At 41.0% G+C, this 12,351-nt stretch overlaps 2 protein-coding genes across 2 annotated transcripts; one reads left to right on the top strand and one right to left on the bottom strand.

Moving 5' to 3' along the window:
* The first annotated feature begins 2,713 nt into the window (after window positions 1-2,713).
* LOC110032208 (bibenzyl synthase-like) lies at window positions 2,714-3,982 on the top strand. Its single transcript, XM_020735761.1, has 2 exons — window positions 2,714-2,897; window positions 2,988-3,982. The coding sequence occupies exons 1-2, from the start codon at window positions 2,729-2,731 to the stop codon at window positions 3,980-3,982; spliced, it is 1,164 nt and encodes a 387-aa protein (XP_020591420.1). The 5' UTR covers window positions 2,714-2,728.
* Window positions 3,983-8,556: 4,574 nt separating this feature from the next.
* On the bottom strand, window positions 8,557-12,061 carry LOC110032194 (MDIS1-interacting receptor like kinase 1-like). The gene is given in 4 exon segments (XM_020735738.1): window positions 8,557-9,036; window positions 9,251-9,483; window positions 9,485-11,748; window positions 11,780-12,061. Coding segments are annotated over 4 exon segments (3,141 nt in total). The 5' UTR covers window positions 11,999-12,061; the 3' UTR covers window positions 8,557-8,611.
* Between the last annotated feature and the right edge of the window lie 290 nt (window positions 12,062-12,351).

Genomic DNA, 12,351 nt, shown 5'->3' with positions numbered 1-12,351 from the left:
TGATGTTGTTTCAATAATATGATGATGATCTTAGAAAAGTTTTTTCAATAATATTCTTTTTTTTAGGTAGGTGGGGATATAAGCCTCATGTCTGTTCAAACTTTACTTAGTTTACCCTTATATTTCTTTTCACTTGTATTGCTCATGAGAAAATTGATATTATGTCAAATTTGTTTGAGCAAAATTCACTTGGTCATGCTCAAATTCTTTGTTATACTTGCGTGGTGCCACTTGTAAGATTAAAATGTAAAAACATGATGAAAATGCTGTAGAATAACCTAAAATAATTTCTCCATTATGATAAAACTTTTTGAGATCATTGCATACTTCAGCTTTATCAGCCGCGCTATGGCTTCCAGCTCAATGACGACCAGTTCAGTCACGTGTAAGCCGCCATTATCTAAGAATTAGCAAATCCAAGAAATTTTGAACAAAACTTTGTAAGTTATATTGAACTCAAGAGGATAAGATTATATAAATAAAAAACCAGTTGAATTAATTAGTAATATTAAAAAAACAGTCCACTAATATTTCTTTGACCGAATCAGTTTGACAAATTAACACGGTTTTGTGCTAGGTTATTTAAATTAACTTGAGCAGATTTATTTTTCACTTGTTTATACTTTTTATGGAACATTTAAGATTATATTTGAGATCTTTTTTTTTTCTTTTTTTTTTTTTTTTTTTTTTTTTTTTGTGTAGTGTGATGACAATGAGTTTTCTATAATTAAATATGTTATGCATAAGAGATTTATTTTTGAAGGAAAAAAATCTAAAATATTCACAATATTTCTCAAAAGGAAGATTTGCATACAACCTAATTCCTTTGTATTTATATATCTAAAACCTAATTTTCAATTTTTATATATTTGCCACGTTACCTATGAATGAAAGGATTATTTCATTTCTTTCAAGTTAAAATAGTGATATATTTATGTGATATAAATTATAAAAAAGTGAAGTTTAGGTGTTAAATACGTGGATACATAGGAATTATGTGGCGTTTATGTAAATGCCCCTTCTCAAAAACTCTTTTTTTTTCTCTTAATAATTTCACGAACAAGTTTAGGTGTTATTTTCTTCTCTTAACAATTTTACAAATAATTTTATAACATTTGGCCCATTTACTTCTTTTTTAGTCTTTTAACAATTTGGCAGTTAGCTTTACAAAATTGACTCATTAATGCGCTTTTTTATATTAATGAATTTGAGTGACATTCCACAATTGTTTGACTAAATTTTTTATTCAATATTATCAGTTCTTATTATATTCTGATATTATCAATACAATTATATATGTTAAACTATAGTAATCCAAGAGCAGGAACATGCGAGAGGAATTCCTTGTTATTAATATTAATAAAAGGCAAATGATCTTATATTGTAAAAGATAAAAAAAATACAAGATAAAGTATAAATGAAGGAATAGGATGACTCCAAGCTAATGTTTACTCTTTGGAAAATAATAATTTAGTCGTTTAATATGAATGCAAAAAAAAAATCAAGCTAGACTATTCTTAGTCTTATACATTTTCTTAATTAATAACAATATCTCAATCATTAGCTTAATTTATCATCTTAATTAGTAAATAATAATTTATTTTAGATCCATGATGTAACCTAAAAAATTTCAATGGATTTAACATGTACTTAGACACAAATTTTAGATTTCAAAATTCTCGAACTTTTCGATCAAAGAGTTTTGCCAAATTATTGAAATGATAAAATGAGCTCTATTTTTGTGTGTGAAAAGGACAAATGATTAACTCTTCGATGTTATTTAATTGGAAAAAATATTACATCAGAAACTGATGTAGTTTTGCATTACGACTTCAATCGCAATGTGTCACGTGTACGGTTCGACCCAACTAAATAAAAAAACTAAATAGTTTAAAGCATGACGGGGCTAGATCATACAAGCGGCACATTAAGATTGAAGTCCTGATGCAGAAATGCATCAGAACTCCTGATATAATTTTTTTTTTTAACTTCATTGACACTAAAAATGTTTGAAACTTAGTTCAAATGAATTTAAATGTAATCATAAGCAAATAATATAAAAAAAATCTGCCAAAATTAATTGAAGGGTCTAATGGATTTTAGTTATTGCATGCTACTAGGGCTGCAAAGTGACCAATGCACTTGATGAACAACTAAAACTTAGCTCGATTAATACTCCAACATGTTATTTAACTTCAAGTTAGTTGTAAACAAATTTGATTATTTTTTAAAAGTCTCTAAGCTAAATTGATCAAAGTCAAAGTCATTCATTTATGTTCACAAACAATGCTTGTTATATTTTAACCATTAATATCTTAAATGCTCTATAGTAAATTTCATGATTGCTTATATTATATAAGATATATTATTTAAATTAAATTTAATTAGGTAGAACTTATTTAATTATATATTTAATAGTAACCACTAATTATTTAATATCAATGTGCGTTATCTTGATATAATATTCTCTTCAAAGGAAGAGCATGACAGAAATTGGTATAATTAACTAAACTAAATTAGGGTCCCTAAAATTTTCGCTAATATTTTTCGAGTAAAGAATCTACTTAATCAATTATTCAAATATTTACGCCCGCATGCATTCCACCATTCCAACTACCGCAGGCCTATATATAGAGCAATGAAGCATGGAGGAGACACTGCAGACTAAGTACTGAAGAGCAGAGCCTTCTTCTTCTCTCCCTATACATATACATATATATATCTTAGAATGCCGAACATGGAAAGCATAAAGAAGGAAGATGGGTTGGCGACAATCATGGCCATCGGCAGAGCTCTCCCTCCAAATTCCATCGACCAAAACTCCTTCCCCGACTTCTACTTTCGTGTTCACAACAGCGAGCACCTGATGGACCTCAAGAACAAATTCCGCCGCATCTGTACGTAATAATCAGCTGCTACCTTCCCAATTAATGTCTTCTTATCAACACTGGATCATATTAATTAATTAATTTATGACATGCATGCAGGCGAGCGAACCGCGATAAGAAAGCGGCACTTCGTGTGGAACGAAGAGGTGCTGAAACAGAACCCCTGCCTCCGCACTTTCATGGAACCCTCGCTGAACACGAGGCAGGAAATTGTGTGCTCCGAAATCCCAAAGCTTGGCGCGGAGGCCGCCCGCAATGCCATACGGGAATGGGGGCAGCCCGAAAGGAGCATCACCCACCTCATATTCTGCACCACCAGCGGCATGAATCTCCCCGGCGCCGACTTCGAAGCCGCCCAAATTCTGGGCCTCAACCACAGCGTGGAACGCGTCATGCTCTATCAACAGGGCTGCTTCGCGGGCGGCACCGTCCTCCGCCTCGCCAAATGTCTTGCGGAGAGCCGCAGGGGAGCTCGGGTACTGGTCATATGCGCCGAGAGCACCACCAGTCTGGTCCGCTCCCCTTCCCGAGAACACCAGTACGATCTGATCGCACAGGCGCTGTTCGCGGACGGAGCCTCGGCTCTTATAATTGGGACGGAACCCAACGCGGAGGCTGGGGAGCGACCCATCTTCAGCATCTTCTCGACGGCTCAGGTGACGCTGCCGGATTCAGGAGACGCCATTCGGGGGTACTTGAAAGAAGGGGGGCTCATCGCCACCCTGGCAAAGGACGTGCCGCTCATTATATCGGAGAACATAGAGAGGTGCCTGCAAGAGGCCTTCGGGCCGCTGGGCATCTCCGACTGGAACTCCATATTTTGGGCTCCGCATCCGGGGGGGAGGGCCATACTCGACGGGATTGAGGACAAGCTGGGGCTGAAGCCGGAGAAGCTCTGGGCGGCCAGGCATGTGCTGGCGGAGTACGGCAATATGTCCAGCGTCTGCGTCCACTATATACTTGATGAGATGCGCCGTCGGGATGTCAAGAATGGGAAGGCGCCCACCGGAGATGGGCCGGAGTGGGGCGTGCTCTTCGGGTTCGGCCCAGGCCTTACTGTCGAGACTGTCGTCCTTCGCAGACTTTTCCTCTGACTTCTAAAGTAATAGAAGTAGAGCCGCAAATAAACCCAACATGATTCTTGTTCGCTCAGCTTTAAATTATATGTGTTTGAAATAAGCTCGTATTTAAAATTATTTGTGAAAGTTTGATTTGTTTGAAATTAATTCAAATTGTTCGAAATATATAGAAGTAGAGCCGCAAATAAACCCAACATGATTCCTGTTGCTCAGTTTGAAATTATATCTGTTTGGAATAAGCATGTGTTTAAAATTATTTGTGAAATTATTGTTCGTGTTCAGTTTAATTTGTTTGAAATTAATTCAAATTGTTCAAAATATTTGAGATATCTGAATTGTTTGTATTGTTCACATTGTTCGGTTTGTTCGTGTTCGAACTGTTTGTATTGCTCGAATTATTTGTATTGTTTAAAAATAAAATGATAATAATTTAATTATTAACTATAATATAAATAAATAAATAAATGACATCCCTCTATAAAAAAAAAATTGTCTTCAAGTCTATTACTACAAATTTATAAAGTGACAACCATTCTCAACTAATGACATCCCTCTATTAAAAAAAAAATTGTCTTCAAGTCTATTATTACAAATTTATAAAGTGACAACCATTCTCAACTAATAGATATCTTAAGGGCCGCATGCTTCCTGCATGTGGTAAGCCATATTACATAGCTATTTCTCAACATGTCAAATTGAAGTTCCAAAATTAGCTTCTCACTTAAAATATATAGTGAAAATAGAGTTCATGCATAAACATAACAACAAGATCCATCCTAAAAAGATTCATCATCCTAAAATATATAGTGAAAATAGAGTTCAATAGAGTTCATGCATAAACATAACAACAAGATCCAAAAAAGGCCAAGGCATATGATGGACTACACTAGAGAATTCGTGCAAGAATAAATGAACAAGTTAAGAAGACAAATGATGATGATGATCCAAGAAGTAGGGGAAGAAGTTTATAAAACTCGATTCAAAACTAAAATATGTTAGGTATGGCTCATATACCAGGAATTTGGAGTCACTTGGATTTGGAGAGGTGTGTCTCTTGGTGTGAAGAGGTGTGTCTCTTGGTGTGAAAAGTGTGTCTCTTGGATTAGTGGGTTAGGGGGAGCGAGGGCATGTTTATAATTATCTGTGTATTTTATCTATAAATAGATGTGTAACCCTATGGGTATGTAACTCCTCTGAAATAGTGAAATTCGTCGCTCGCTCCCGAGGATGTAGGCATCTTTGTCGAACATCGTTAAATCTTTGTGTTTATCTTATGATTTTATGTCGATTCTGTGTTTTCTTCACCCTAAATTTCATAACAATTGGTATCAAGGCGCCAGATTATAGGGCGGAAGAGATCGGCGCAGGAGGAAGGAAGAATTTTCTGGTGGTTTTGCAGTAGTTCGAGGCCAAGCGAAGTTCTGCGATGATTTGGCGCATGAAGGAGTTCTTGCGGAAAAGAGCGGAAGAAGAGGCTTCATTGAGAAGCAGTTTGTCATTTTTTAGTGCTCGACCAGAGGATTTCGCAAGTTTGTCGCAAAGAGTTGCGGCAGGTACAGTTGCGACAGGAAGTGCTTGGCCAGAGGAGTTCGCAAGTTTGTCTCAGGAGTTGCGACAGGTAGTGCTCAACCAGCGGAGTTCGCAAGTTTGTCACAGAAGTTGTGGTAGGTACAGTTGCGACAGATAGTGCTCGACCAGAGGAGTTTGCAAGTTTATTGCAGGAGTTGCGGCAGGTGCAGTTGCGACAGGTAGTGCTCGGCCAGCGAAGTTCGCAAGTTTGTCACAGAAATTGTGGCAGGTGCAGTTGCGACAGATAGTGCTCGGCCAGCAGAGTTATCAAGTTTGTCGCAGGTAGAGTTGCGACAGGAGAAATTGCGACTGGTGGAGTTTGCAAATTTCGCGGATTGTTTGCAGGTTTGTCGCAGGAGAAATTGTGACAGGTGGAGTTTGGCTGGTGTATGCAGTATTTTAGCTGAATTTTTTGTGCGAACGGGAAAGGTGTTTCGTGTGAAAATTTTGATTCATGAATCGCAGGAAACTGCGGGAAAATTGCTGCAATTGATAGAGGAAATTTCAGGTTTATTTGAATTTATTTATGGTGTGTTTTGTTTCATGGTGTGTATGGTGTGTTTTGTTTCAATACAAGGGACGAAAAGTTCACTGCATGATTAATTTCAAATGGCAATGTCTAGTGAAAAATTCGAGAAATGAAGTTCGATGGAACCGAAAACTTCAGATTGTTGACACAATAAGGAACTTTGAAGACATTACGAGCTATGAAACATGATATTAATATCTATAAACTGTTGGGGAGTACAGTTATAGGTGGAGTTCACTCTGTTGGATCATATGATGAAATTGCAACAGGTATTTTAACCAAGCCAGGTATTTTCAATAAGTTTTTGTGTTACTTGAACTTGTTGAATGTTTGTAGTTGTTAGTTGGCATGGTTGCCCAACCCACTTCGGTGTAAGAAACTTCGTGATGTTTTTCTCCTAAGGGGCTGGATATTCGCAATGTGAAGATTTTCTCTTAAGAGGTTGGATATTCGCCAAGGTGGAGAATTGTTAGGTATGGCTCATATACCATGAATTTGGAGTCTCTTGGAACTGGAGAGGTGCGTCTCCTGAAATAAAGAGGTGTGTCTCTTGGTGTGAAGATGTGTGTCTATTGGATTAGTGAGTTGGGGGGAGCGAGGGCGTGTTTGTAATCGTGTTTGTAATTATATGTGTAATTATATGTGGGTTTTATCTATAAATAGATGTGTAACCTTATGGGTATGTAACTCCTCTAAAATTGTGAAATTCGCCTCTCGCTCCCGAGGATGTAGGCATCTTTGCCGAACCTTTTTAAATCTCAGTGTTCTTCTTCGGGTTTTGTGTCGATCATGTGTTTTCTTCACCCTAAATTTCATAACAGAATACACATGAGATCATTGGGGGTCAGTGGTCCATAAGTAAGAGGCACAATGACGAGAAATATCGAGCCCGAAGTTATCCAGACAAAAGACATAATGGTTGGCCCAAGGCTGGAGGAAAGAAGGAAGAAATAAGCATCACATCCTAGAGGGAGAAGTCTCGAAGTCCTTCGACGAGGGAGCAAGAAGAAGAAGATTAAAAATAAGTGAAAAAAAAAATCATTTGAGATTGCATTCTCAATAGAGATTGTTAAAGTTGAAACACCACAGAAGCATCTTTAGAATCCTACAAAGGGAGGTCAGATCCATCCGACCAAGTGGCATCTTTTGAATAGGGGGTTTGTTTACTAAAACTGAAACATGCTTTGAAGTGTTATTTATTCCTTATGACACTAAGAAGAAAACCTTTATGTTAGTTCAATAACTTCCTAACTTCAGTCATTGTCTCCTTTAAAAAATTCAAGCATATGTTTGTGGCATAATTTGCTAGTGCTCATAAGCCACAGAAAAACTCTAAGGCATCCTAAAGATTTGTTAGGAGCCTTCAAAAATCCTAAAGAGCTTCCTCACTCTTTTTAAGTGAGATTGTTGGATATCAAGAACTTAGTGCCCTTCGTTGCACTTGCTCAAAGCCTGGATGAAGAACAATTTAGATATGCATTTGGCCAAGAAAAGCCCAAGACCCTAGTCGGGCTCCTGAAGCTGGCTAATATTCACACTTTAGCAGAGGAGTATAATTCCTTACCAAACACCTCCAAGCCTTTAGAATTGGAGAAAGATTTTGAAAGCAATCTCATAGAGATCGTAGAAATATGAGAAATTGCTTTAATCAAAGGAATCTTAAAGCAATTTTCAAATCACACCTCTAAGATGTTTTCAACGGCAAGAACGAGAATCTCCTCACAAAGAAATAACTGAAAGAAGACCCACAAGCAGACGGTCAAATCATCGAAGCCATCCAGAATAAAGAATTATTCAAAAAGTCTCTGCCTGTGAAACTCATCAACATGATCCAGACATGTATTGTACTCATCATCAGGATCATGGTAATGATCTAGCGGAATGTCGAGACCTCCAAAATTTCATTTATGAGTTAATCCGAGTGAAAAAGTTGAAGGAGTTCGTAGCCTTAGATACAAACACCAGAAGATGTGGGAAGCCACTCATCGAAGAAACAAGTAGTAAGGCTACGAATAGTACATGTCAACAATAGATTCTCATGAGAAGGAAATGAGATGTGTTGAATGATTTCCCTACCAGTGATTTTGGAAGAATGAGAAATGTAATACACTGCATGAGCTGATTTCGTTGTGGCGGATGCCTTGAACTCTTGTAATATATATGCTATCGCCGATAGATCTACCCAATGTAGGAATCCGTTAATTATTACCCTTTTAAAATTCCTTCAAAAATAAAAAAATATAACACCATATACTTAAAAACTAAAGTTGATAAGGTACTCAAAGTAAGTTTCATGAGAGAAATCTAGTCTATAATTTGTTGGCTTTCAAGAGTTTGATAGTTAAGAGGTGTGCCTACAAATTAACCAAAAACACTCCATAACAATGCATTAACATTGCCTAATTATCCTTTGTAAAATCTCCACATGAATTCTCTTTATAAAATTTCGACATTCAAACAAAAGAAGAGAGCAAATAAATACTAGATACATAACAATTATATGAACAAACTCATAATCGAATGAATTGAAGTCAACCATGCACCAATCATACAAAGTCAGAATCCGGCATTGCCGGCATGAACACCGGCCTAACATCCTTTCTCCCTACGTACGAGACGGCTTCGCTGGCCCCATTGCTTTTTCGACGAGGCTTTGCCTCGGCCAGCATCGTCAATACGTCTCTCATCGATGGTCGGTCCTTGGGCGACCGTGCTGTGCAGAGAAGGGCGATTCGCAGAAGGAGAAGCATCTCTTCTTGAACATGCTTGCATTGCCCGGCGATGCTCCTGTCGAGTACCTCGTCAATCGGCGGGCGGTCGGCCCTTAGTCTATCCATTACCCATCCAACTATGTCTCGATCTTCGCCGAACTCTGCTTCCACCGGTTTTCTCCCCGTTATCAGCTCCATTAACACCACGCCAAAGCTGTAAATATCGCTTTTTTGGTCTACTTTCATTGTATATCCGTATTCTGAGGCAATCAAAGAGTATCTTGATACTATGCTTGTATTTAGTTATAATATATATAGAGAGAGAGAGAGAGAGAGAGAATTAAAATTGCTTGAAAAGTATTTAAACGTTTAAAATTCATTTTAAGATAAGTAAAATATAATCATGAATAATAAATTTAAAAAAGTTTAATAAAATTAAAATTCAAATAAAACTATTATTTAATGAGTAGTCACCGGGAGCAATGTAGCCGTAGGAGCCGGCGATGGTAGAGACGGTGTGGTTCTTCCTGAGCAACGTCCTCGCAAGGCCGAAGTCAGCAATTCTCGCTTCTAGATTCACGTCAAGCAGTATATTGCTCGATTTAACGTCCCGGTGGATCACTGGCGGGTGGCAGTCATGGTGCAGGTAAGCAAGCCCCTGCGCCACCCCTGCCGCCACATTATACCTCGTACATGCCGCCGCCAGCCCCCACTGCCTCGCCGTGCAGCGCCTCCCATAAGCTCCCATTAGGCATGTACTCGTATAAAAGCATCGTCTCGATGTCGTTGTGGAGATAGCCCAGCATTCGAACGATGTTTCGGTGACGGAGCCTGCCCAAGAGATTCACTTCTCCAACGAATTCGCCAGCGTCATCGCCGCCGCGGCCGCCAGGCGAGCGCCATAGCTTCTTGACTGCAAGGACGGCGTGGTGGCGCGGGATCTCAGCTTTGTAGACTATGCCGGTGGCGCCCATTCCAATTACATTGGATTCTTTGATGCAGGCGAGCACGTCGGCGGTGGTGAAGTTGAGGCGCTGGAAGGCCGTGAGCAGCCAAGGCCAAGGGCCGCCGTCGGCGAGATCTTTGTTGAATCGGTTAGGGCAGCATGATATGCCGATGTACCATCTCGAGTAAAGCCGTCGGGCAAGGAGAAATCCGGCGGCGGTGGTTAAAATGGCGGACGTTCCAACAAACCAACAAGTTACAATGCTTTTGATATGTGAATCTGGTCTCCTTAAGCTCTCTGGTGCGGGGTGATCGTCGGAGCAGGAGGGGAGAACGCCGCCGCAGAGGTCTGGGTTGCCGGCGACGTCATCCGGGTTCATCGTTCGGAGGATGCCTTTCATGGGCACCGGGCCGGAGAAATTGTTGTATGAGATGTTAAGTGTCTCCAGAGCAGGGGACGAGCCGAGGTTCTCTGGGAGGGAGCCGGAGAGGGAATTGCAAGAGAGGTCAAGAATGGCTAGTATGGGCATCAAAGCGATGGCCTTTGGGATTTCGCCGGTGAGCTCGTTATTGCTGAGGTTGAGATTAATGAGCCGTTGGCAACTTGTTAGGCTTGCTGGTATTGGTCCGGTGAGACGATTTCCGGAGAGGTCGAGAGTGCCGAGAGCAGAGCAGCCTTCAAGATCGTTCGGGATCTCGCCGGCGAGCTCGTTGCCGGAGGCAGAGAACGTCTGGAGCGTTGGGATGGAGAGGATGTTGGCTGGAAGAGAGATCTGGAGACTATTGCGGGATAAATCTATGAAGGAGAGCGAAGTCGAAGAGGTTAAATCTTCAGGGATTTCGCCGGAGAGCTCGTTGCCCGCTAGCTCGAGCCTCTGCAGCCTCGGCAATTGGCCTAAACCCGCCGGCACTGTTCCATTGATCCGGTTATTCTGTATTCTGACTCTGACTAGACTTTGGCAAGTGGATAGGCGGGCTGGGATCGGGCCAGAGAAATTGTTATTGAAAAGAATGAGCTTTGTGAGGCTGCCTCCGTCACAGAGGCTTAAAGGAATTTCCCCGGAAAACGAATTGGATGACAGGTCCAGCCACTGTAGTAAGGATTTCTGGCCGAGATTGGGTGGAAGAGGTCCCGTGAGGGAATTGTTCCAAAGCTCAAGAATTTGAAGGTGGGGCAGGTCGCCGAAGCTGGACGGCAGGGGACCTTGGAGTTTATTGCACATAAGATTCAGCAGCTGGAGATTAATCGATTGAACTAATTCCGGAGGAATCTCGCCTGAGATTAAGTTGTCTGATAGGTCCAGGGAGACGAGGGATGAGATATTCCCAATCTCTTTTGGTATTCCTCCCTGAAGTTTGTTCCTGTATAAGTAAACAACGGAGAGATAAGGCAACTTCCCGAGTTCCGCCGGAATAGGGCCGCTGAGGCTTCCGACCGCCATGTCAAGATACCGGAGATTTGTGAGATTGCCGAGTTCTGGCGGAATCTTGCCTTCGAACCCATTGTATCCGATTATGAGCGTTTCCAGATAGGCAAACTGGCCGAGCTCCGCAGGGAGCTCGCCGGTGAGGTTGTTGCCGGAAAGGCCTAAAAATACTAGCTTTTGCAGGTTCTTATAAGTTCTAGGGATTGATCCGGTGAAGAATCCACCGCGGAGATCGAGGGTTTCGAGAAGGGACGCATTGCCGACGTCCTCGGGTAGAATGCCTGCGAAATTGTTCCCGGATGCGTTGAGAGTTCTCAGCTTCGGGAAGGAGCCGACGCCAACCGGGAAAATGCCAGCAAAGTCATTGTCGCTGATATCGAGCTCACGCAGCTCGGCAAGGATAGGTAAAGTTTCCGGCAGAAAGCCGGAGAAGGAGTTGCAGCAGAGATTAAGGTGGGTGAGGGCGGGGAGGTAGCGGAATGCATCGAAGGAGATGGCGCCGCTGAGATTCATATGAGAAAGACCGAGTCTTTCGACGAAGCCTTCCGCATTGCAGTGGATTCCGGTTAAGTTGCAGTGGCCGGCGGCGGCAGCTGCGGCCTGCGGCGGCGGCGGCTCCGTGGGCAGTGGCCATATTCCAGTCTCTGAGGGCGTTCAAGGGGTCGATGAGGCCCGACTTGAAGGCTTGGAGAGCGGAAGCTTCGTCGACAATGAGAGTGGCATGAGAGGAGAAGAATGCGAGGAAGAATAGGAGAAACAAAATTTTTCTCATTGTGCCTCTCATCGTCGTCGTCGTCTTCTTCTTGACCTGCTGCTTCCAACTCCTCGATAATCCTACTCCATTAGGCATTATGTTTGTTGTAGTTTCATCAGTTAGTTGGCTTTCAGTGCGCTCAAGATAGCGGAAGCGAAGTGGGAGTTTTTTTTTTTTATAGAAGCGAATAGAAGCGAAGAGGTGATTTTTCAAGTTTTCTCTGCTTTCCTGTAAATTTAATTTTTTTTTTCTTTAGTATGTATATATATATTATTCCATCGTGCTCTACGGTAAAAGGTCCAACAGGGTCTAAACATTGATCACACTGCTGGTAATGCAAGATGTATTTCACGTTATTTAAATTTGAAGTACATAAATTGGATTATAATTCTCATGCCCAGCAACATATGCCACGCATTAACTGATAGTCTTGTTTGTTATTATTATTA

Source organism: Phalaenopsis equestris, unplaced genomic scaffold (assembly GCF_001263595.1).
Source record: "Phalaenopsis equestris unplaced genomic scaffold, ASM126359v1 Scaffold000885, whole genome shotgun sequence".
NCBI lineage: Eukaryota > Viridiplantae > Streptophyta > Magnoliopsida > Asparagales > Orchidaceae > Phalaenopsis > Phalaenopsis equestris.
Note: the sequence above shows the minus strand (reverse complement) of the source record. Positions and strands in the feature narration are given on the sequence as shown.